A 26,840-nucleotide genomic window follows, 5' to 3' on the forward strand; every position below is an offset into this window, starting at 1 on the left:
TGAATTAGAAATCATAATGCAAAAAGATCTTTTAGATATCATAAAGACATGAAGAAATGGACTCATGACTAAAGTTCGACTCTGAAAGGGCATCTTCTATTTAAAAGGAATAGGGAAGCTGTCTTGGGAAAGGGTAGGAAGCAGATATACTCTTATGAAGAAATTCAGGAGCCACAATTTGGAATGGAAAGTAGGAAAGAAAGTTAGATAATCATCAAACAAGTCGGTGACAATACAATATTAGAATCAGACTATATGACAGACCATATGTACAGACTGATTACAGAGATGAAGATTTGGGGAAACATATAATAAACATGGCAACATGGCATGATATAGCTGTGACAGAGTATTTGCTGGAGTTCTCTCTCTGCAAAAGCAAGAAAAACTAATAATTCAAAAGATGAAAGAACCAACTAGTAGAACTGTTATTCTGGAATTAAATCTCACCAAGAACTGCAAGTAATTATTGAAGTAAATACAAAGCTCTAAGAGTGAATCTGGAGTGGAGAGGAATGAACACACAGTCTCAAACAGAGGAAGGGAAAGTGGGATCATGATCCTGGATTTTAAAATAATATTTCAAAGCATTCAAAGACATAATAGGTAGAATCCAAACAACTTAAATTCTATTAAGGAAGTCAACTCAGATTGTATGGGAAACTCTCAATAATAAAATTCTGAAAAGAAAAATCTGAAATAATGTCAATGAAGAAGAAAAAGAGGAGTTTCTGGGAGCAAGATGTGGATACACAGGAATTCTTTTGACCTGCTTGATTTTTTTTAATGCATACTCAAAAAAGGAAAGAAAGTCAGATGATGAAAATAAATGAAAAAATGTGGCACAGTTTTAGGAGACTAATGTCAGGAGCACTATAACTCAGAATGGGCTAAAAACAGTAAGGAAAGCTAGGATAAAAAAGTTCTCTTGTGTTTCTAATAACTTTATCTGAGAAAGGAAAGGCAGCTTGTCATAGTTGATAGACTTGACATCAGAGTCAGCAATGTCTATCTAGCTTTAGGTCCTGCTTCTCACAATATTGATTATATCCTTAAGAAAGCTATGTAACCTTCTGTAAGTCTTTAAAACTGTATCCTCTGAGAATATATCTATCTACATAGGTAGGGGACATTCTTGACTGGGGAATTCTTATATTGATGACATAACTGATCTAATCTAGGGGAAAAAAGAAGAAAAGAAGAGATTCAAAAGAGAAATAGGACTATTTCTCAAAACAGGATGATTTTAACAGGCCATAGTGAAAAAAATAAAAGTAGTTAATTCTTGGTTTTCTTTTTATTTCTTTGTCAAAGAAAAAAATCTTTAGATTAAAAGAATAAAACAAAAATGAATAATAAGGTATTAACATAAAAAATAAATTAGAATATAGTAAAACACACACATTTTACTGTCCTTCGTGAGTTAAATTCATCAGAGCTAAATGAACTAATTCCTAGGGATGAACAGGAATAAACTGGCTGATGTGATTGCTCAATCACTCTATTAGAGTCATAGTTTCTGAATGTAACAGCCAGTTAGGGGAACCTCTTCTGGTCAGCCATGAATCATCTCTGTCAAAGTTTACTATAAAGAGAACACCTGTCACATGTGTTATGTTAGATTTTCTTGGCAGAAATAGTGGAGTGGTTTGCTATTTCCTTTTCTTGTTCAGTTTACAGAACTGAGGCAAACAGGGTTAATTAAGTGACTTGTGCACAGTCACACAGCTGTTATGTGTCTGAGGGCAGATTTCAACTCAGGAAGATGAGTCTTCCTAAGTTAAATTTAAATATTAAATGATTTTCCTTTTAGGGAGGGAATATAAAGAACTATAGAGTGAAAGGAAAAAAAATTGTCTAACCCTTCTCTTCAGAGGCCAGATTTACACAGATAAATTGAGAGGTCTCCTGTTCTGGAGCTAACTTGGGTCAGGTGCCAGATAGTTTGAGTTTGATGCTGAAACTAAATGAGGTACTCACTCAACAAGTTAACAATAGCAGATTTACTTAGCCATTGCAAGGAGAGGGTATTCAATAAGGATATGCACCAAGAAAACACCTTGATTTACTTCAGCTGAGAAAAGTTCCTTGCCTAAGGAAGGCAGTCCCTCGAGCCAATCACATCTCAAGGGTAGCAAGTAGCCATATTTAAAACCAGCAGTGATTGGGCTATTATGTTAGATTTCTATCTGGAAGAGACTATCTAATCATACACAAGGCAGCTAGTTGATACATTAGAGTGCCAGACCTGGAGTCAGGTCAGGCATATCTGAGTTCAAATTCAACTTCAATAATTCAGACCATTTCTGATCTTGTGATGAAGAGAACCATCTACACCCAGAAAGAGATCTGTGGGAACTGAGCGTGAACCACAACATAACATTCTCACTCTTTTTGTTGTTGTTTGAATTACATTTTATTTTTTCTCTCATTTTTTTCCTGTTGAATTGATTTTTCTTGTGCAGCAAGATAATTGTATAAATATGAATGCATATATTGGATTTAACATGTATTTTTACCATGTTTAACATATATTGGATCACTTGCCATCTAGGGAAGAGGGTGGGAGAAGGGGAGGGAAATTGGAAAACAAGATTTTGCAGGGGTCAATGTTGAAGAATTATCCATGCATATGTTTTGAAAATAAAAAGTTTTAATTAAAAAAAATTCAACTTCAACCATATAATAGCTGTATGAACCTTAACAAGTTTGCCTCAGTTTTCTCCCCTGTAATGACCTAGTTCACCTCTCCCTCTCAGTTATCAGATGAAGAGTCGAAGTTCCAGAGAATTAATGGTATATCCCTACAAACAGTACTGCCCACCCCCATTTTTTTCTTTATATTAATCTTGTATATAATGATATGTGTATGTCTCCCTTGATGAATTTAAGCTCTTTGAAGGTATGGACAGTTACGTGTTTTTCTTTCTATCCTCAGTAGCTATGATAACAGTTGGCATAAAATAGGTGCTTAATAAGTATTGATCTGATAAAACATGACATGTACATGCTGATTTCATCCTTAGAACAGCACGAAACATCCTATAGTTTCCCAGCATAATGCAAAAGGTTATCTTGCATGGGAAGATGAAAGATACTTTCAGACTAGGCCTTTTTTGTCTACTGCCCTCATTCTCTTATTTTCTTGTTTAGTTTTATGGTGCTGATGAACATTTTTTTTTTCAATGTCTTGGGACAATTTGTCTGTGGACAATGGAAAAATAAAACCTGATGATCCTTTCACTACAGTATGGATGACAACATCCAATTTTGGTAAAGAGGCCAGTGAAAAGGCTGCTTCTGCCTCTCCTCCCAATGGGTGCAAAGTTCGGTTATAGCCCAGTCTTTAAAAATTTTCTCACCTTCTTGAGGAAAAAGAAAAAAGAAAAGAAAATTCAAATTTATGTAAACCTGAAACTGATCTGGCACAATCCTGATGGATTTAGGTAGTGGTTTTCTAAAACCCAGCAGTAAACCAGTCGTTTATTAGGGAAAGAGCACTAGAAAAGGAAGCAAAGTTCAGCTGTGTTGAAATTCTCTGTCCTCTGGAGTGGGTGGAGGTGGTAGTTTTACTGAGCACAGAGCAGGGCTTGGAGTTTTAAATGCCAGGTTCTAGAATGAACAGAAAAACTGCTTCGAGTCCCTTGGTCTGAGCTAAGCCATGGCAAGAGTGTCTGTGTGCGTATACCACTTTCTTGTTTGGGGCTGGTATATTTTCATCAACTGTTATTTCTCCTTCCAAGAAGGAGAGAAGCAATTATCACAAATGTTCCCGTATGGAGGCCAGTGGAAATACTTGACAGTGCTGAATCTGGTAAGTCTAAGTCTGTGCTGCACCAGGGACCAATCTGTCTATTTGCTTTTCTACCATCTGTGCCTCCAGACAGAAAACTTTTGTTTTTAGAAGAAAAAAAAGCTCCATTATTTGAATATTCCTTTTTTTCCATTGCTTGAGACTTTTGGCATTCTGTTTTCCTAAACAATGTGCTGCAAGTAACTCAGGGGCAGTGTCTGTGGGGCGTCTGGGCAAGTCAAATGTCAAGAGGTCTTCTGGAGAGATTCTGACCCAGAATTTTTCTCTGATGATCCCACCAGGGAGGCAGTTAAACGTCAGTGATGACGTCATCATCTCATCCTCTGTGCAGAAAGGAGTTCCATTCTCTGCAGCAGACTTTTTAGCTTTTCCAGGGTACCAAGGAAGTTGATGACAAGGGCAACGTATGTTGTGTAGGAAGTGTAATTTTGAATGGAGGAAACATGCCATTTTTCAGCATGCAGAGAATAGCAAATTTACCTTGGAAACGACAAACACAATTTGCCAAATTCAGCTCTCACTTCCATTTTTGTAGGCTCGGTTTCCAACCGAAAGGGTAGGTAGATCTTCTGAGCAACAACAACAAAAATACCTTTTTAAAATTATATATGTGAAAATCCATCCCATGACAGTACCCCCTATTTTTGTCGCCTGACCATACAATATTCTGAGGAGTAAATCCTGAATGAGTGTTCAATGCTTTATAAGTATAAATTTTAAAAGGAAGAAGAAGCCAGAAGATTATGGTGGGTAATTAACTCTGAAACTTTGGGCAAATTATTTAATTTCTGTCCACCTCAGTTTACTCAACAGTAAAATGGGGATAATAGTTATCTTGCAAGGCTGTGGTTAGGTCTCAAATGAGATAATATTTGTAAAGAACTTAGCACAGTGCCTGGCTAAACAAATAATTATTCCCTTCACTATAGCACGGCAAGGATTTCTGGAGCACCTCACAAAGGACTTTAACAAGATTCACATTTTATCTTAGTTTGGGACATGGGAGCAAAGTTTAGAGCCTTAGTTAATCCTGCTGCCAATTTAGGAAGAGAAGATTTTCAGAAAGATTTGTTTTGCCAGAGAAAATGTAGCATGAAATTTCCAAGTGAAGGAAAATAGGAGGATTTCTGATCCAAAGGCCCTAGAGGTGACATCCCAATTGGAAGAACTTGTCTTGGATGAGGAAAGTCCTTTAGATTCCTGAGGGGCTTGGCAGATTGCATTTTGAATGCAGCTGCAATGTGTTTGTAAATATCAAAGCTGCTGCTTGATTTAATCACAGAATTTGCTCAAAAAAACCACATTGTTTTTATAGAACTACAGCAACACACAGTAGAAAACTAAGCAACATGCATCTGTCATGTTGTATTTTTGAGAATGGAGAATAGAAGATGGAGGGAAAGGCACTAGATCTGAAGTTCAGATTTAATTCTAGTTCTAGTTTGGAGGTTTCTCTAGTAAGTGAAACTCAACTTGTCCAAAACCTCACTGTAGCCCCAGACTAGGTCTTTATCCCTTTCCTTTGTTGAGCCATTAAGCTTTGGTACTCTCTTTCCCCTTCTCTTATCCAATCAGTCAGGACACCCTATTGTTTTTTGCAGACATCTCTTGGCTTTATTCCTTTTTCTCTTTTCCCAGTAGCACCACCCAAGTCCATTTGGCTGGCTCCATGGCTGAGATCCCACCCCTTATTATGTCACACCTATTGCATTAGACTCCAAACCAGTCTCTTTGTCTCCTGCTCCCTTTCTGTTCTAACCTATCCCACATATTGAGGCTAACCTATCTATTATGATGCTTTAACTGCTTTACTCTTGCCATTTTCTTGCTCAAGGACCTATAGGAGCTCCCTCCTGTCTACTGGATCAAATCCAAACTCTTGTTATTCAAGTCTTCATATGGCCCCACCCTATCTGCTGAATGGGAAAATTCTAACAAGAAAATTCTTCTTTTCTCAGGGCTATCTCCTCACAGTTGCCAACATGAGGCATTTTTGAAATTCCATAGTTCTTGTTAATAGTGTACTACACAGTTTAGCACTTCATAATAATTTGCCATTCTATGGTAGTTTTTTATTCATCTCCAACAACTTCACAAATATTTATTAAACACATACAGAATTGAACATGGTACATGTTCATGACTAGATGCTAGGTGATAAGAAGAATGTAAACAATGAGTGATCTGCATCCAGAGAGAGAAGTGTGGAGAATGAATGTGGATCAAAGCATAGTATTTTCACCTTTGTTGTTATTGTTTGCTTTGTTTGTATTTTCTTTTTCATGGTTTTTTTCCTTTTGATCTCATTTTTTTGTGCATTATGATGAATATGAAAATATGTTTAGAAGAACTGCATGTGTTTAATCTATATTAGATTGCTTGCTGTCTTGGGGAAAGAGGAGGATAGGGAGAAAAATTTGGAACACAAAGTCTTGCAAAGATGAATGTTGAAAATTATTTTTATGTATTTGAAAAAATAAAATACTATTTAAAAAATAGATGCTCATTCTTAAGGAACTGAGTAGATTGAGCTCAGCTAATGAAGTCCTTCAGTTCCCCATTTCCATATTACAAAACCATTCTTTTGCATCTCCTCTAGGACTTTACCTTAGCAATCATTCTCTTGCATTCACTTTCAATGTCTCCTTTACATAAGTCATCTAAGAAGTTTAAGTCTTAACAACTCTATTCAATAGCTATCATTCCCTTTCTCTTCTTTTCATTACTTAACTTCCTTTAAAATTTCTCTACTTCTAATGCCTCAATTTCTCCACTATACACTCTATGCTTAGTCTCTAGCAATCTCTTGTACACATTTATAACTCTGATGAACTTATTTATAGTCTCTGTAGATAAAATACTAACACCTAATACAGTGCTCCAAGTACAAATGACACACTAATCATCAACTCCACCAATCTTTTTTTTTTTTTTTTACATTCCTATCTTCTGCCTTCAGAAGATATTTTATTTTTTCTCTGATTCAAGGATAGTATAGTCTCTTCATTTTTCCTCTTAAAACTTTAACCACCCCTCTGTCTCCTTTTCTGGCTTCTCATTCCTTAGTCACATTCTTGTTTTGTTTTTGTTTGTAGGTTTGGGGGTTTAAGTGACTTGTCCAGAGTTACACAGGTAGTAAGTGTGTAAGGCTGAATTTGCCCTTAGGTCCTCTTATCTCCAGGGCCCAGTGCTCTATCTACTGTATCACATACCTTCTCCTACCCAAGTCTTAATGCATGTGTTCCCAAAAGGATTCTCCTTGATGTTCTTCTGTCCTCTATCTAAACTCTTTCCCTAGATAATACCTTTAAGAGTTGTTACACATTAGTTGTTATTTGGCAGTTCAATCACATCCGACTCTTTGTGACCTCATAGACTTATCTATAGGGTTTTCTTGATAAGTGGATACTGGAGTGTTATTTGCCATTTCTTTCTCTAGTATGTTCCCATTTTAGATATGAGGCAAATAGAGGTTAAGTGACTTGCTTGGGGCCATACACTTGGGAAGTGTCTGAGGCTAAACTCAAATCTTTTTGATTCGAAACCCAATGCTCTGTACACTATACTGTCCATTTGATATCATTTAATCATTCCTTCTCCTCTTGACCCAGCATGTCCCTTGAGAGAAGATAAGGAGGTGGAGGGGGTAAATGTCTTTCATGTGCCCCAAAAGATTTGCCCCTGTGCTGTGAATCTACCACTTCTGGCTGCCACCCCATTGCCAGTCTCCTTAAGTGAGAAGAGGAGCCCAGCATTCCTTTGACCAATGGCCTCTTCCATGTAACCCAAAACAATGACTTTATATGTGATAGCCGAAGGCAGATTCCAACTCCTGCTGCCAGTCCAATCTCTGAACTGGGATCTGAAGAACCTGCAGTGCAAAGAAAAGTAATCTGCAGGTTTTCTATCTCTTGCTTCCTCTATCCTTTAAAAGGAAAAGGAAGAGGAAAATGATGAAGAATGAGACCTCTTTCTCTTGCAATGAAAGTTTGATTTCCATCTCCAATTGTTCCCTTTTTCTGTCTAATCTTCAGCTTTTGGAAGCAAGAAGAGTTGTGAAGGGGGGGCCTCCCATCTGACCATCTCACCTTGTGACTCCCATTTCATATTTCACTTGCTTCCTATCCAATCTCCAACTTCTAAAGGGAAGAGAAATGGCACCCTTCACTTGGTGTTGAACATTACCTCTGGTCATATCTTTCACAAACCAGTGAGTCTTAACTCCTAAGGAGCATCTCTATTTCTCACACCTCCTCATCAGATTCCCATTTCCATCCCCTCAGCTCTCCTACCTCAAAGTTTCAGTCAAACATCAGCCTGCCCTTTCAATTGTGTACTCTGGAATGCCTGTTCCATAGGAAACAAACCTTCCCTTCATTTTAAATCTTTGCCCCTTGACTCTTTTCATCTACTAGTTAGTGGGTTGGGTCAATGGAACAATCAGGACATATATACTGTTGATTAAGTTTGCCACTTTATAGGAGGCAGTTTGTGGCACTCCAAAACAATTATAATAGTAACACCAAATATCACTGATCACAGATCACCATAAAAGATAATGAAAAAGTTTGAAATATTTGTGAGAATTACCAAAATGGGATACAAAGACACTATGTGTATACATGCTCTTGGAAAAATGGTACTCATAGACTTGCTTGACTCAGGGTTGTCACAAACTTTCAATTTGTTTTAAATTAAAAACCCTCAATACCTATGAAGCTCAATAAAGTGAAGGTCAATAAAACAAGGTATTCCTTTACGTACTATAAATCTGGAGGACTGTAGTCTTCCCTTGTAGTGGATGGGGTTTATGTGAGGGGTGGGTTTTTGAGTCCCTAGCAACCCCAATATCTTATCCCTTACAAAGAAGTCTAAATCCTATGATGTACCAAAAATCTGAATAGATTTATGGGAAGGTTAGAAGCTCAATTGAGAATGAAAGAGAGTAATTATGACTGTTAATAGATTTGGATGAGAGTCCTTTCTGATTTGCATTCTTGTCTGGTTAAATAAAGCTTGTCCTGTGTTCATTGAGTGCTTGAATGGGAATTGAATGACTTTTTTCTCCTGTGGAACTTAGATATATGTTAAATTCTGATGGTTTGGGGGGAAACTGAGTAGGGGAGGTAAGAGTCAAAGACAATGACTTATGAAAAGCCTCTAAGATGGAATCTTATTCATATAAGACCAGAGCCCTGATTCTCAATTAGGAATTTTATATGAGTAGCTAAGAAAATGTGCTCATCTTTCTCCACTGGTTTAGTTAGGATACTACTTGAATGAAAGGGAATAGAGGGACTCAGTGATATCTTAAATTCTCTTTCAGGACTAAGATTATACTGTTTCAAGATTTTGTGGAAGGTATGTGTGTTTGTGTGTGTGTGTGTGTGTGTATGTGTTTAATATATATCTCTTAGTTGTGAATTTTTAATTGCTATCCTCACTATTCCTTGCCCCGCCCCAAATAATTGTCCACTGAGATATATTCCAGGTAGCAAGTTTGTTAATTTGCAATATAATTGAAGGATCACTTACAACTTTCAAGAACATCTGCTCAGATCAGTCTGAGGAAGGGGCAAAAGCAAAGGCACAAAGGAGTCCTTGACCATAGCTAGAACTAGAGAAGACATAAAAACAATTACAGTAAGAAATTCTGAGGAAAGCAATTTTGAACAAACTTTGAATGAGAAGAAACAATTTGCTCCACCTTCCTTGGGCAGATCAAGATTGACAAGAGAAATTGAAATGATGGCAACATTTGTTCTAAAGATAGCTCAAACTGGAATGATTTATGTCATTTTATTGTAATGTTTTCCAGTTTTCCCCACTCCAACTTGTTCTATATAGAAACAACTCATTAATCACTCTATTGTATAGTGTATATAGGCAGATTCTTGCCCAGCACAGAGAGTCAATAAAAACTTAAAATCTTCTTCCTTCAGGAACCTGGTCCTGACTCACAGCAGACTCATAAATTTCACTACACTGACTTTCAATTAGCCAAGAAGTAGGGCACTCACTAGCGTTTTACTTCAGGTATTATGTCTCTGCATATTTGTATTGGCAAGGTACTCCCCTCTCCTCGCCAGCTCGGAGCTTCCCTGGGGGTGCCAAATAAATATTCATCACTGATGATGACTCTGACATGGCAACGCTGATAAAGATCAGGAGAAAACATAACAGCAGCATTCTGTACACGAAGTTAGTGTGTCGGCATCTTGCAGATGCAAGTGGAGCAATGTGCATGTGTGATGATTGGCAAATTTTCGGGAGGGATGAAATTATTGATGATGAAGAAAATAGGAAAATCTGAGGAACATGTTTCCTTCCCATCCAAAGTGGAGGGCTATGGTTGGGATAGAGGGTGTGCTTACTCATCTCACCATGGTTACGCTTGTACTACAAATGAACATGTGGCTTTGAGAGGCTGGGGAGGAGGCCTCTTCCTGAAGAGGAAAAATCAAGGTAGCACTAGCCAAATGCTTAACTAGTCACCATGTGTTAGAGTAGTTTCAGCCTCCTCAAATACCCTCAAGCCCTATTCATTGTTTTTCTTATTTTAAATTCTTACTTTCTTATTCTCATTTTAAATCTGGGTGCCAGAAGAGAACTGTGTTCCAAATCTATTCATGTCTCTTTCCTCTCTTCATTTTTTCCTGGTCTGCTATTTGTATTTTTTAAAATCCTATATAAAGGATCTAATTTCTGACCTAAACTCATTCCTAATTTTTAAAAATAATTTTTTTTCTCTTTCTTAAGTCAACCTGATATTTCTTTCTGATGATCTCTAGGTGGTATGTCAGAGTCTCTTCTATCTGGCTTTTTCCTTTATGTTACAATATTTTCTAGCAATATTTTGGGTTTGCTTTGTGGTTTTACTTGTTTTTCCTTCTGATTGTTAGAATATTCTCCATCGGGTTATTTGTACCCTGAGTTTTTATTAAGGGTATTTCTCTTGAAATTGTGAGGTTTGGTCCGGAGAGTAAATCAGTCTTGTATTCTCTTTTATTATGAGTTATCTAATTTTAAGCATTAAGAAGGTAAGAGGACATGAAAGACAAGGCTGTTCTTACTTTATTCTCAGTGAGACAATATGGCATAATCAAAAAACATCCTGAACATATTAGGGCAGTCACAGTTGTTGCCGGGACAACACCATCTACAGGGCAGATTTATAAAATAGGGCCCACATTTTTAGCAATTGCACTTAGACATGTAGTTGTAAAGCACCTCATGCTTATGGAAAGAGATAGAAAGCAGCTCTCTCACAATGGATCTAACATTGTGCCCAGACTTGTGCTACAGAAAGGTCATTCTCCTGTTTGGTTCCCATTGTACCTCATGCTTCAAACAAAGTGACAAGAGGCAACTTAAGAACTGAGTGAATTATATGTGTTTAGGAAAAATAATATCAAATCTAGCAATTTATTCTTTAACAGCTTTTTTTAAAAAATTAATTTAAAATTTAAAAATTTTTAAAAGATTAAAAAAATAACATAGATAAGCAGATGTAGAGTCAAGTTTGTTCAGAGCTTCTGATACAATAGCATTGTAAAAAATGAATAGCCACACACCGCTCTACTTGTCCATTTAGAAATCATTTCTTATAATCTTGAAGAGAGAACCAAAGTGTTACTATGGAACCATTGATATCTCCCCTTTTTTCTTTTCTCAAGAATCTCCTAAACTCCTTCCATACCTATCCAAGAGTGATCTTGCATTAGTTTCCTCTCTTCCCAAATGGGTGGGAACTACTAAATTCCAGGAATATAATGGCCAAGAAGCCCCTGCTAGTAGCTATTACAATATTATTGGGAATTGAGAGATATCCCTACGGATGCATTTTTCCTATAGATTTTAATTCATTTTAATTAACTCCTCAAAATCCTGGTCTGGTGGCACTGGTTCATTGGACTGCTATGAATTTGTATAAGTTTAGGCCCAGATTCCTTCAGCTACCTTCGTAATGTTCTAGTCAAAATCTTGAGCTAGAGACTCCTTAGAGATCATTTAGTTTAGTCCCTTTGTTTTATAGAAAACTGAGACACAGGAAAATGAATCGATTACCAAAGATCATAGAAATTGTAATGAAAGAAGGTGACATTCATACTCAGTTCTCTTGATTCTAAATCCAAGTATATCCAAGTATCATTTTCCAGTATAGCATAGCTTTATTTTTTTTTTTTATTTTTTTGCTTAATAGTATTTTTTCACAATTATATGGAAAGATAGTTTTCAACATTAATTTTTGTAAGATTTTGAGCTCCAATTTTTTCTCCTTTCCTTCCTTCTCTCCCTACTCCACAAGGTAGCAAGCAATCTGATATAGAGTATACATGTAACATTATATTAAACATATTTCCACATTAGTCATGTAGTAAAAAAAAAAAAAAAGACTCGAAATAAAAGGGAAAACCAGAAGAAAGAAAGAAAAAAAACCTAAAGTGAAACTAGTATGCCTTCATCTGCATTCAGTTTCCATGGTTCTTTCTCTACATGTGAACAGCATTTTCCATCACAAGTCCCTTGAAATTGTCTTGAATCATTGCGTTGCTGAGAAAAGTTAAGTCTATCATAGTTGATCATTCATACAATTTTGTTCCTTTCTCTTTTTCTTCTTCTTCCTCTATTTTCCCTCTCCCTTTCTCTCCCTTTTTTCTTCCTCTTTCTCTTTTTACTCCACACCTTTTCCCTTAGCTCTATTTATTCAAGCCTAAAGTTTCAACTTGAACATTTTTATACAAAGGTTCATTTATATCTCCCTCTCCTGAACTCCAGTCTTGTATTCTGTGATGGACTTCTCTGCCAGCATGTCCTATCACTGGACCTCCTTCATGTGATCCCAGAGAGTTTGGGGAACTCTCTTTTAAACTTTCATCATTATATTATCTGTGTATATATGTTTCATTTCTAAGTTCCTTGGGAACTGGGTCTGTCATTTCTCTCTTAGAAACAAATATATAATTTTCCTGACTGGGAGTTAGAAGATCTGGGCTTAAATTCTGAATCATGTATTTATTACCTATGTAATCATGGGCAAGCCATCCTTTTAAAGCCTCAGTTTCCTCATCTGTTAATCAGAAGTAATAATACTTGCACCACTTAACTCACAAAGCTATTATGGGGAAAGTCCTTTGTAAATTTGAAAACTCTTTATAAACATGATCTTTCAACTGCTTCTTCCCCTGCTACCTAGTATATACTTGGTGCTTTGCCACTTAATAAATGTTCCATCAAATTAGGAACATAATATTTGCAGTCCAACTCATAAAATAAGTCTTCTTAATCTGACTACTGAGAAATTCATCTGAACTAGCTCCTGGATGAAATCCATTTGACTTGGTCCCTACTTGGCACTTAGTAAATGTTAGTTAAATGGAAGTATTTGTTGACCTAAATAAAAATCAACTCAGTCAATCAACAAGCATTAATTCAGTCTTGCTATGTGTCAGGCATTATAATAAGGACTGAGGATGTAAAGAAAGATAGAAATAGTCCCTGCTAATGGGGAAGATACCACATAAACAACGATACATACATATAAGATATATACATGTATATATAAATAATATATTTATATATCTATGAACATACAAGATACATACATGGAATAAGTATGTACATACATAAATGTCAGTGAGTAATGTCAGAAGGGAAAGAATTATCAGCTGGAGATGACAATTCCAGGTCTCATAAGTACCACCAGTAGATTCCATGACTCAACTGACTTTTCAATGGTTTGCCATGAGTTCAGTGAGTCTCTTTAGAATAGCACACTACAGTCTTTCAAGGGTGAAAATTCCCCTTTGGCAGTTTCTAAAGTAGCATTCCCTATTTTTGTAAGTAAGCTTGAGGAAAAATGAACTTTTACACAGATACATGTGAAACTGTTATGAAAACATTTTTTTCTTTTTATAAAGAAAGGATATTTCTAATATATATACATAATATATATATATATATATACATGTGTGCATATATACACACATATAAGTGTGTGTGTGTGTGTGTGTGTATGTGTACATGAGCAAGAAAGGAGGGAATAAGGGTCTAAGACATGTCTCTTGATCCTTAAAATGTCTTTTATTGACACTAAGCTATCTTATGGCTCATACAACATAAGAATAATATTTTAGAAAACTAGCCAGAATTAGGATCAGTAGAATTAATCTATGTCTACATAAGGTCAAACACCCAGATAAAATGGAAAAATTAAGTCCATAGACCAGATGTTTTTTAATACTTTATAAGAAGCTTGTTATGATACGGCTTATAGTCAAATCAATCTTTGATGCTTTTTGGCTTAAGGGTATCATAACACTTCCAGTGTAAAATTTGTAAATATCTGATATACTGCAGGTCAAATCATGTGACTTAAAACACAACAGATTAATAAAGGAAAAACCCGATATGAAAAACTAGCTTTTTACATTATAAATTCAAAATGCCTTATGGGGTGTCCCAAAAGTTTTAATTCTTTGGCTCTACTTTTTCAAGCCCAAAGTTTCAATTTGAACCTTTATGCAAAGGACTCCCGCATTTATATCTCCATCTCAGAGGCCTCTCTTGAGCTCTTGTATTCTATGATGGATTTCTCTGCCTGCATGTCCTGTCTACAACTCAAACTTAAACTTCTGGTGGTAGGTGACCCAATTTTATCTAACTGTATTATGATCTAGTCTAAAATTTTTTAAATCTAAAGATAACATGAAAAAAATTTTAATTGCTTTCCTGAAATCCAGGTAAACAGAATTCCCCTTATTTAACAGTTGTTCTTTTTTTTTAACTCTGTCCAAAAAAAAAAAAAAAAAAAAGGAAATGGAAATGTTTCTGATAAAGTCAAACTGTGGTCACTGCTTCCTTTTCTAAAAATTCTTTAACCATCCTTTTATTAATTGATTTTAGAATTTTATTAGGAATTGGATTAAACTTCATTAGCCTACAACTCAAAGCCTAACAATTATTTTTTTCTTTTAATCTTTTTTTTTTCTTTTATTTAATCCTATGGCACTTTTCAGTTTTTCAAGATCTTTCAAAGATTATTTGGTACTTTACAAAAGTACCAAATTGGTCCTTGTGATTTGAATGCCCTTGGGCAGTTAACTTCCCTATTTATCTTGGATATCAATTTATTAGCCATTTTTGTTCCATATTTTCCAGTCTAAAAAGAAATTTCCTAATCAGAAGGCAGAAACAAGATAATAATTGAGATTTCCGCTTTCTTTACATCATTTATTACCATAGCCACATCTATCCTAAATAGCAAGTCCTCTCTGTTCCTTGATCCTTCTCCTTCCCCCAAAAGACAGAGAAACAAACCCCTTTGGTATCCTTCTCAGCATCAGTTTATTCTGAGAGTCAGTAATTTCAAATCTAAGCCATTCTTTGATCTTCATCCTCCATTACCTGCTTTTACTTCATTTTGGGTGTTTCTTAAATCTAAAGTAGATAATGTATCCCTTGACACTTGCACGATTGTCTTTAACCTATACTCTTCTCCACATGCAAATATACACATAATTTCTTCATATGTTGAAAGGTTTCTTTTTGTTTCCTCAGAATTTCATTCTTCAGAGTTTCCTCATCCCTTCCGAGCTTACTTCCCTAATAAAGTTTTAGCTCACAGAATCTTACTTACCCATACTCAATCCTTTAGAATTTGCTTTCCAAAAACGTACATTTAGGTCAGGCTATAGCATTCTTTCTAGAACAAATTTTAAGATGGAGTATTCACTTTCTCCTATTTCTCCTTTCCTGATTCTTTACTCATCATTCTAGCCACTATTACCTTTGCCCTAAGTCCTGCAAACAATAAATATCAGATTCAACTCTGGGTTTTCTGACCCTAAATTGCCTGCACTTTGTGTTATAATGCCTTATTCTTTCCCCCTCTGAAGCCTTTGGATTCAAACAGTTGACAAGTCATGTTGGTCCCATCCCCAATATATTTCTAACTGGTTCCCATATCTCCATTCTCTACTTGCTTCAATATGCCCTTTGCACTATTGTGAACCACCTTCAATGTCTATCTGCTGTACACTAAATAAGAGACAAATTTCTTTTCCTGCAATTTTAATACCCTCTGTATTCTGGCTCCTACTTATGTTTCCAGCCTCATTTCAAGTTAATCTTCTCTGTGAACATAAGCTCTGGGTGAACCAGACTAGTCCCTATTGCTCACTCTCATCGTGCTATCTTCCTCCTTGGCCCAGGTTTTTGTGCTGATCCCCATTCTTGACACAGACTCTTCTGTACATGTTCTCCTTTAAGGTACGACTCAGGTGTTTGCTTTTGCAATAATCTTTGCATCCAGCAGTGATTCTTCTGCCTTATTTCTCTCTGCTTGATCTCTTATGTACTTAATCATCATTTGTTATAGTTGTGTTAACTTTTGTGTGTGTGTGTGTATTACAATTCCTTCACCCTCTGCACAAACACACACACATAATCATAAATTACTTGAGGACAGGACCCATGGTATTGTTCATTTCTATATTCCTATATCCAGTATATAAAAGATGCTCTATAAATGTTTGTTGAACAAATGTTTTTTCAACTGAATTATTGCTGGAGGGATGACTGTCAAACTTGCAAAAATTGACATGCTCAAACCTCATGATGATGAGATCTATTTCATAATAACGGGAGAAGCTTGGTGATACAGAAAAGGCTTTAGGCTAAAAATATCCAACTTCAGGTCTCAGCTCTGTCACCTGCTGTTGTGTGATGTTAGATAAATTACTTCAAATCTCTAGACCTCAATTTCATCATTTATAAAAGGAGGGAATTAGACTAGATTTTCTCCAAGAACACTTTTATTAGATTTTTCTTCTATTTGCTATAATGTAAATAAGAAGTCCCTCATCTTGGAAATTTTTTCTCAAAGGAAAATTTATATTGCCATGGTCTTGTTATAATAATGTAGCAGACATCAGTCAGTAATAATAGACTTTGTAAGAATCAGACAAACGACTTCCTCTTAAGATCACAGAATAATAGATTTAGAATTGGGAGGAAACTCAGGGGAAGTCAACTCATTCAACCCTCACAGATCAGGGAAACTGAGGTTTAGGATCCTTAAGTGATTTACTCAATGCTATATAGATAATAAATGTTAGATGTTAAATTTGAACTCGATTCTCTGACTCCAGAGCCATTACTTTTTCCATAGTACCCTACTCTCAGGTTTTCAAACTAATTTATTTCCAGTTTTCCATTCTGTTGCTGTGTATGGTACTAGATACCAGATTTGTTTAGGAGTGCATATGTGTGTGTGTATGTATGTTTATGTGTGTGTGATCATTCATCTTGTTTGTCTTACACACTAGCTGCTCCCATTCTTCCCTTCAAACTGTTCCCTATTGAATCACTTCTATCACCATCATTACTTTAGCAAAGCATTTAATCAAAATGGTAACAAACCCTGACCTGATGGTATCAAAGTAATAGCTTCAGTATCAAAGACTAAGATCTTCATTCAATTCCTATTTCAGCCTCTCAAACGGTAAAAGTAAACCCTAATTCATGTTGTCCACATTTTTCTCCTTCCTCAGGCCTGTCTGGATCTCAGGCTGATAGAAAGTAAGATTTGTTCATAAACATTCAGGTTCCTGGTAAAACTGAGTTTAGATGTATGTAGGTAACTCACTGCTTTTTTAGGAAATACCATTGAAATTTGGAGTGCCTCTCTTTGTTATAAGTACACAAGGAACCAAAGAACACAGAACTCAGGTTTATGGTTTTCTTGCTCCCAGGTTATAAAACTCTATTGGGTTTTAGTCTGTCTCTACAGTTATGAGTGCTAGGCTTGAAGTGAATGAAGTGCAGGGGAAATGCTCTAGAAGCCATCCTCATATGGCTCAGAATAATTATAAAACATTGACTGTATTATATATACTAAGTGGTGCAGAGGATAGAGCACTTGTCCCAAAGTCATAAAGTCCTGAGTTAAATCTGATCTCAACCACTTATTATCTGTGTGACTCTGGGCAAGTCACTTCACCCTGTTTACCTCAGTTTCCTCACTTGTAAAATGAGCTGGAGAACACTCCAGTATCGCTGCCAAGAAAACCCCTAATGTATCTTGAAAAGTCAGACACGAATCAGACATAACTAAAGTGGATTTAACACAACAACAGTAACACTATATCAATGGTATATCACTACCATCAGCCTCCACAGCAGTAGAGAGACTAACATGATTTTGGACATCACTTAATTGCTTCTCTGTGATGCCCTAAACTTGTGCTACCCTATACTTGTTCTTGTGTCATCATCACCAGTGGATCAATAGAGCTGAAAGGAGCAGCACATCTAGTCCAGCCCTTTCATTTTTCAGATAATAAAAACTGAAGCTCACAGGATTTTAATAATCTGCCCAAGGCCAGTAAAATCAGAATTTAATTCAGGTCTCTGACTCCAAAACTAGGGTTCTTTCAATTGGACCATCATTTAGATTGGACAAATAGTGCTGTGCCTAAGCCAGAATCACAATGTATTGTCAAGGAGATTGACTGACTCAGAATGAACTTATTCTTGCCACTCTAATAGCCTAAAAGGATTAGTAAGTATAGAGAAAATACTAATAAAAAAATTTTACATTTATCCCTTCTTCATTATTGGGGTTAGGGATGCGGCATCCCTGAGATCTAAAAATCTGCAAAAAAATTTTTGTCCCTTGTAAGACAAGAAGTCTGATTTCTTTTTCTTTTTCTTTCATGAAGTATTATAGTACCTTACTGTAAAATTTGGGCTAAGTATTTGATTGTAGACTTTGTGTTGTCTACTGGTCTTTGCATGTCATCTGGGATTTCCTCAAAAATCCCTAAAATGGTTATTTAATTCTTTATGTTGACCTGTAATATGTAGAAATCACAGTGGGGAAAGTCATAATGTGGAAGAAAGTAGAATAAGAGTCATATATACATTGTAGCATCTCTTTTATCCATTCATAGCCAATATTCCTACCTCTTCCTACTTTGATTTCTCTGTAATATTTATTGTTCATATTATATATTTTTCCACTTTCTCATTTGCTACCTTGTCTTATTTGCTTTCTAATTCTGTGTGTGTGTGTATGTGTGTGTGTGTGTGTGTGTGTGAGAGAGAGAGAGAGACAGAGAGAGAGACAGACAGAGAGAGACAGACAGACAGACAGTCAGAGAGAGACACAGAAAAAGAGAGAGAGAGAGAGAGAGAGAGAGAGAGAGAGAGAGAGAGAGAGAGAGAGAGAGAGAGAGAGATATTTCAACTGGATATTAAACTCATCTGGGTTAGGGACTTAAACTTTGTATTTCCCACACAACCAAGGAGTTCTGGTAATACTCCCTCTTTTCTCAGCTCAGCCACTAAGATCCTCTGCTTTCTTTTAAAACTCAGTTCAACTCCACCCTTCTGAAAGGAGATCTGTCCTGTTTGTCCAGCTGCTAAAGCCTTTCCTTGTCAGATTACCTTTATATACTTCCGATGTAACCTATATGTGCTCCAGATGCTTATATACCGTCTTCCTGATTATAATGTACATTCCTTAGAGCAGAGATTTTTTTTTTGTTTTTTTACAACTTTTCTTTACATTCTCAGCACTTAGCTGAGTCACACACACACACACACACACACACACACACACACAAATACATACTATATATTCTCTCTCTCTCTCTCTCTCCATATATATTATTTTTATATACACACAAATACCACACAGAGTATATATAATATGTATGTATATATGTATTTATTCATAGATACTTATTTTTGATTATTTTTGTCGCTGGATAAATAATAGGTGTGCAAATAAGGGCTCAATACACCCTAGATGAGTTGAATCACTCTGAGTCAGATGCTTTCTCCAGTGCCAAAATCATTGCCTGCTAAGGCAATCAAGGAACTGAGTCAGTCCCTTCAGGTCACAAAGCTACTTTTATGTGCACATCCCCATGTGCCTCCCCAGCTACCAAGCAGTGAAGGGCCACCAAGGAAAAGTTTCCTCACCTGCCTTCTGTGGCTCTTGGCTCAATGTAGTGGATTGAGCTAAGGACACCATTCACAATAAGAACACAAAATTCAGCTCTTCCCTAGCCATCCAGAGGCCTACTCACATATAATCTTGATTCTATCCTTTTTTATGGCGATTTGAATATAACAACACACACACACACACACACACACACACACACACACACTGTGGCTAAATTATCTATTCCATTAAGTTCTCTCTGTGAACTGACTCTTCATATTGTTTGTATTTAGCTTAAGTCTATTAAACTGAATATTGTATAACATTATTACCCCTTAAAGTACTTTACACAATTGGTTTTAGTAAAGCAAGGTCAGAGCCCACTGAGCTGGAAGCTATATCACTGAGTCTGGCTTTTCCCCAGAAACACAAAACAGCTCCTTTCTCCTATTCCTCCATCATTCCCAGAGGAACAGGATTTTACGTCAGTGAAGTATATATTAATTAAAGGCAAATGAAAATGTCCTCATTGTTAGCTCTTACAGGCTATTTTCTTCGGGATCGCCTGCCTGGATGACGTGTTGAAAGAAATAAGAAGAAATAAAGACTTTAAGTGGGTAGCTGCCTCCAGAGAGCTTCTCTTCACAACCTTGGCTTTTCCTATCTCCACAGTAAGTCCTAAGTGTAAATACAAGACAGAGTTCAAATCCAGATGTTTCTGACATTTAATCCAAGGCACTAGATATAAATATATCTAGATATATTATGCCTTTGTATATATACAATAAATTATGCACATATACATATTTTTGTCTGCTTCTTATCATGCATATGTGTGTATGTGTATATATATCTATTTACATATGTATATATGAATATAGGGATTACAGGGATTATAGCCAGGCTTCTTGACAACTCTCTTTTGATATTCCATTTTGCTGCTGCATGAAGCTGTCTCAGTAACAAGACTTTTAAGAGCCCTTCTATTCAGAAACCAGAATCACTTCATTTAAATAAATGTAGAAGACCTAAGTGTGGAATGAGTTAGTTCCCTAAATAAACAGGTAGTCACTTGTCGGGCATAATTTTCATTCTTTTGAATCAGATTTTAAAGTTTGTGCATATAACACCCGTATAGGACTCCCTTGTGAGTCTCAGAGGGAGTATCTGCTGGGCAATTTCCTGGGGCAGTTAATACAAGAATAAAAATGATTTATTTTCCAGGAAAAGTACCTGAGGCTTCTATTCCAAAGTCTTACAGCAATTCAGAGAGATTACCTCATTTTACCTTCACAACAAAACTGTGGAAAAAATGAGGAAATTGTAGTCGAGGGATTTAAAGTGATTTCTCCCACTACCCTCTCTCTTTCACTCAACTTGCACTGAATCCTCTCTTATAATAGGGAAAACCAATTCAGCAAAAGCATCCAAAATATTGTTTGACAATATATAAATTATCCCAATTTAATGTCCCCTATCCCCACCTGACCTTCACCTCCTGTCAAGGAGGAAGCTTGTTTCATTGTCTGTTTTACTTAATTCATGTGGTTTTTTGAGTTCAGCTCTCTTTTAGATATCTTTCCATTTATATTGTTTTATTTGAGGTGAATCTCCTTTTCTTGGTTTTGCTTACTTTTCTCCCCATCAGTTCATATGAATTGCCCCACATTTCTTTGAATTCTTCATAGTCATCATTTCTTACTGCACAATGGTAGTTCATTATATTCCCTGGGCACTTATTCTTAACTATTCCTCAACTGATGGGTCCCACTTTGTTTCTGGAAGAGTTTTTTTTTTTTTTGTCGTTTGTTTTGGTTGTTTGGGTTTTTTTTTTTTTTTTTTCCTGCCATAGAGAGTAAATATTGTGAAATAAATGAGACCTTTGGTTTTTGGAGTTGAAGGTCCTAGATTCAAATAAATTGCTCCTTTGATGTTTGTTTCCTGTGTGACTTTGGGTAAATCATTTTACTTCTTTGGCCCTCTTACTTTGTCTTTATCTTTGACTTTTGGGGGGCAAAGCATTAACCATAGCTTTGAATTTCATAGATGTAAGACTTCAGTCACATTAGCTTTGCAAACATTTTCCTATCAAAATGAAACAACAAAAGACCAGAATTTACCAGTCTAAATTCCCACAGATTTTGCACAGATAGAAGGAAATATTGCCATTGGGACCAGAAATTTAGTCTTGGAGCTCCCAATGGATCTTCCAGGCTAGCCCAGACAGGAAAATCAGTGCTTGGTTTCTGCATAGAGGATGTTTTTGTTTACCCTGTCAATATACATGGCATGATGGGGGAAAATGTATTGTTTTGGAAATCAGATAGATTAAGATTCCATTCCTTGCTTTGTCACTAAGTATGTGACCTTTTGTGATATTGAGCTTCTTGGAGTCTTGGTTTTTTCGTTGTTAAGTCAAAGATTTGAATTATATGATCTTTAATATCTTTCTCTTTCAAAAATTCTGTATTGCATAAGAAACCCCTCCAATAAACTGCAAGCTACTATTGCTTTTTTCTTCATATCTCTAGCACCCAGCTAATCTTCTGAGGCACTAAGTGGTTATGACTTACTTAGGTTCACTCAGGCCCTTAACTCTTTATCAGAGGTAGCACTTCAACGGAGGTCCTTCTATACCTCTTTCCATTAATTACAGAATGCTTGTTATTGGGACACAATAAGCAGCTGACATATATAATATATTTATATAAATGAAATATTAATGTTAAAAATACAATCATTAATGTTTATTGTGTAAAATAATATGTCCTATTTGTTTAATATTATATTATTCATTAACATTTGAATATATGTTGAATGGAATACAGTCAAAAAAATCTTCCCCTTAAAGGATAATGGAATAGGAATTATAAGATGTAAAGGCTCAGAGAAGTAGAGATTCAGAGCTAAAAATCTCTGATTTAGAGGTCATTTAGTCTAAACTCCCCTACCACCACCACTACCACCACCACCACCACTATCACCCCATTTTATGGAAGAGTAATTGAGGCCCAGATATGTTAAGCATCTTGTCCAAGACTATACAGGTAAAAGCAGAGTTGGATTATTAAACCAGATCCTCTGATTCCAAATAAATCTACATCCACAGTACACTGTGCTGTCATTCCTCAACTTCTGTAGACTCCCAAACTACTAAAAAGCCCACAAACTAAAAAGAAAGGCAGGACAAGTTAAGTGAAAAGAGCAAACATAAATAATCACACATTTAACAACTTATAGGAATGGAAACTCACAGCAGCTCTCCAGAGAGTTGATTGGCCTAATCTGGTAAAATACCAAGGAAGTGATGAGTTTTAAAAAACATAAGGTTTGTCAGGGGAAAACTCTTTGGGGGATAGGGAGACTGGAAGTAATATCTAGAGTCCTAGGATCAGGACTAAGTAATCTTCAATTGTGTTGGAAAGATATTCCACAATACTGAAGGTTTTTTAAAACCACATTTCTATTTGTGTTTAAAAATGCCCATTATATGTTTGACATTCAACTGTGTTTTGGGAATACAAAGACCAACCTGAAGCATCCCTTAGCAGTGGGAGGATGGTGTTCTCTTTGACCGTACTGAGGAAATAGTGCATCAAGGAAAGATAATTCAGTTTTGGACATGTTGAATTTACGATATATGTACTGGAATACAATTCAAGATGCATGAAAAACAATCCAAGATATGAGACTGGAGATCAGTAGAGAGGTTAGAATAGGAGAGGTAGATTTCATGGTCATCAGCATAGAGATGATAATTAAATCTATGGGAGCTGATGAAATCATCAAGTGAAACACTACTGAGATAGAAAAGAAGAAAGCTGCAGATAAAGTCCCATGGGACACCTATGGTTATAGGATATAATTTAGATGAAGATCCAGCACAGGAGATTGAGAAGGACTGCGATAGATAGGAGAACCAGGAGAGAGAGGAGTCCTGTAAACCTAGAGAGAAGATCAAGGACAAGAGAGTGAACTAGAGTGTCAAAGGATGTTGAGAGGTCAAGAAATAGGACAAGATCTTGCCTTTGATGCTTACTACCTATATGACTTTGGACAAGTCACTTCATTCATCTGTAAAATGATGGAGTTAGACTAGATGTGCCTTTTAGACCTCTGCATCTATGCTTCAATGACGCCTATTCCTCCTATTCTATGTGGACATAAAAAAAATGGTGAAGTGATTATTGAACCAATCTCTAGAAGTCATACAAGAAAATATCTCCTCCATTATACTTTTTCAGCATTTATGGAAGAAGTTTTTTGTTGTTGTTGTTTGTTTATTTGTTTTAACCTATCCCTATTTCCCCTTAATTCTTTAATTTTTTATGAATTTCTTCAGTTTTTTTTTTAAAAACAATGCTAATCTATGCCTACATCATCATTTTTTATGTTTTTCTTCTAGTTTGTGTTTGTGACATTCTGGACAATCTATGTGTATGACCGAGAGCTGGTTTATCCTGAATTCCTGGATAGAATTTTTCCAAAATGGTTCAACCATGCTATGGTGAGTTCTTTTATGCTATGAAAGGGGAAAAAAGGAATGAAAGCTGAAAGTCAATAACGTGTGCACTGAATTTTCCAATGTGATATTATTCATGTTTCTAAGAAGTTGCTTAACTGCTCTTTCTATCATTCCCTTCTGCCTTATCCCCTCCTCTTCCCTCTCTGGTATTTAAAGATTGTATCTAATGGTACAAAGTGAATTCTGGTGTGATAATTCCCTGAAGAAGTTATTCTTCTAAAAGATTCTCAGGGGGGCATAACTACTTGCCAAATTTCTGAGGAAGTCATTGAAAAGATGTGTGACCATAAAGGCATGGCAACACTGAAACAGCTACAATCCTGAAGGAGAAGCAGTTTCAGCAAGGAACGCATTATGACATGCCAAATGGTTAGGAATTTAGCCGAGTAATGACTTCCATATATAGAAGACAATTCCCCACCCCCATCCCCATCAAACTGAAAAAAAAAAAAAAAAAAAAGAATGAAGACTGTCTGATAGCTCAGCAGTTTCTAAGCCAACAAATCTGCAAGACTGCACTGTTTGGAGAAGATAATAATTCACAAATTTCAATCAAATTGACAGTCTTTAATTAAGCACTTACACTATGCCTGATATATTGGTAGACAGAAAAACAAAAGGAGTTTGACCTCAAGAAGTTGACATTCTATCAAGGGAAGATAATATGTCTCTATGTGTACATGCATATATATGTGTGTGTGTGTGTGTGTGTGTGTGTGTGTGTGTGTGTAAAAACACACATATATACACACAGATTATGTGTGTGAGAGAGGCAGCTGTTGGCACAGTGGATAGTGCTGGACCTGGAATAAAACCTGAGCAGAAATCTGCTTTTAGATATCTACTAGCTATATAACTCTGGGCAAGTCACTTAATGCCTGTTTGCCTCAGTTTCCCTGCGAAATGGGAAGAATAATAATAATGCCTTCCTCTCAGGGAAGTTGTAAAGCTCAAATAAGATAATATTTATGAAAGCATTTAGTGCAGTGCCTTGCACATAGTAGGAACTACATAGATCCTTATTCCCTTTTTCTATTCAGAATAAATATAAAAATTAAATGTAGTTTGGAGTGCAAGGGCACTAGCATCCTGGGGCAGTGGGGAGCGGCAGCACATTGATAATCAGGAACATCTTTGTATAGAAGGTGATATTTAAAATGTGTTTTCAAGAAGTGAATCAGTTCTATAACACAAGGAGAGATAGCTATATTTTATACAGTGATTAAATGTGTACAAAGTATTTTCCTCTAAAGAATCATGTGAGATTAGTAGGGCAAGTATTCTTATCCCTATTTTATAAATGGGGAAAAACAGCAATCTAATGAACAATGTTGGGTTTGGAGTCAAAAACAATGGGGTTCATATATTGCCTCAAACTCTTACTATCTGGGTGACTGAACAAGTCACTTGACTACCCTTGACCTCATTTTTCCATATGTAAAACGAGACTGTGGGATTTGATGATCTCCAAAATTGCTGCCAAAGCCCAAACTTAGATGGTCTGACTCCAATTTGATGCTTATTACACCATATCTCAGTGGGAATAAAATTAGGACAGACAGTCTTGTCCTTCATGTATCCTTACTCTCTTAAGAGATGAAATAATTACCATAATTGTCAGTTTCTCTCAATTATAGAATAAGGATGAGACATCAAATCAATAAGCATATATTAAAATCTATAATTTGCCAAGCACTATGAAAAGCAAGAAAGATAAAACTAAGCCATACCTTCAAGGAGCTTATAATCTCATAGGGGAAACAACAGGTAAACAGCTCTATATAAATACAGGTTAAAATTGGGGGAGTCTGGGAGAGAAGGTGCTAAGATCAAGGAAGAATGGAAAAGGCTGTTTGCAGAAGGTGGGATTTTAGCTGAGATTTGAAAACCTTGATAAACAAAACTCTCTTTTATTGGTTCTATCAAGGACTAAGAATGTCCTTAGAAGCAAGAACTATTTTGCAGGGTTGTTGTAAGGATACAATATGGTAATATATTTAAAAATGCTTTGTAAATGTAACAGTGTCTAATTCCAGCTCTTATATGCAGACTAAAATGTAAAGCAGCTTATGACAGTCTAGAGGGAGATGGGAAGTTTGGGGGAGGCCAAGGGAGTGGGACTAGAGTTATGGGTTATGACAGAGCTGGGCATCAGAATCACTGGAGCCCAAATGCTAACTAATCATTAAAAGTCTTATCTCAGCTTCTTAGTGCCTGTAAATGGATTTCTGTATCTAGCTGTCATTTATAAAGAAGACTCAAATTCTGAGTTGTTAAGGACATCAAGGAATTTGTAAAAACTCAAAAGCAAATGGAAAATCTGTATTACTAGAATGTCTTTCATTTTTTCATGAGTTATATGATTTTGGGAGTTTGTGGGGCTTGGTTTTGGTACTATTTTTAAAATCCACTTATACCACTGTATTTCAATTTATCCTTATATAAACCTCAGAAAACTATATAAATTCAGGATTATCATTATTAATCTTCAAATCTTCTCATTTGGATATATAGTTTTACACAAGTATCTTCATTTATAAAATATC

General features: G+C 36.1%; 1 protein-coding gene across 1 annotated transcript in view; it reads left to right on the top strand.

The window, feature by feature from the left end:
- Positions 1 to 3,541: 3,541 nt before the first annotated feature.
- ADTRP (androgen dependent TFPI regulating protein) overlaps positions 3,542 to 26,840 on the top strand; it is a 107,528-nt gene continuing 84,229 nt past the window's right edge. Inside the window, exons 1-3 of the mRNA XM_023496340.2 lie at positions 3,542 to 3,814; positions 20,306 to 20,440; positions 24,175 to 24,276. Coding sequence (XP_023352108.1) covers positions 3,662 to 3,814; positions 20,306 to 20,440; positions 24,175 to 24,276 — 390 coding nt within the window. The 5' untranslated portion in view covers positions 3,542 to 3,661. The remainder of the gene's footprint in view (positions 3,815 to 20,305; positions 20,441 to 24,174; positions 24,277 to 26,840) is intronic.

The sequence above is a fragment of the Sarcophilus harrisii genome, chromosome 1 (assembly GCF_902635505.1).
Source record: "Sarcophilus harrisii chromosome 1, mSarHar1.11, whole genome shotgun sequence".
NCBI classification, from domain to species: domain Eukaryota; kingdom Metazoa; phylum Chordata; class Mammalia; order Dasyuromorphia; family Dasyuridae; genus Sarcophilus; species Sarcophilus harrisii.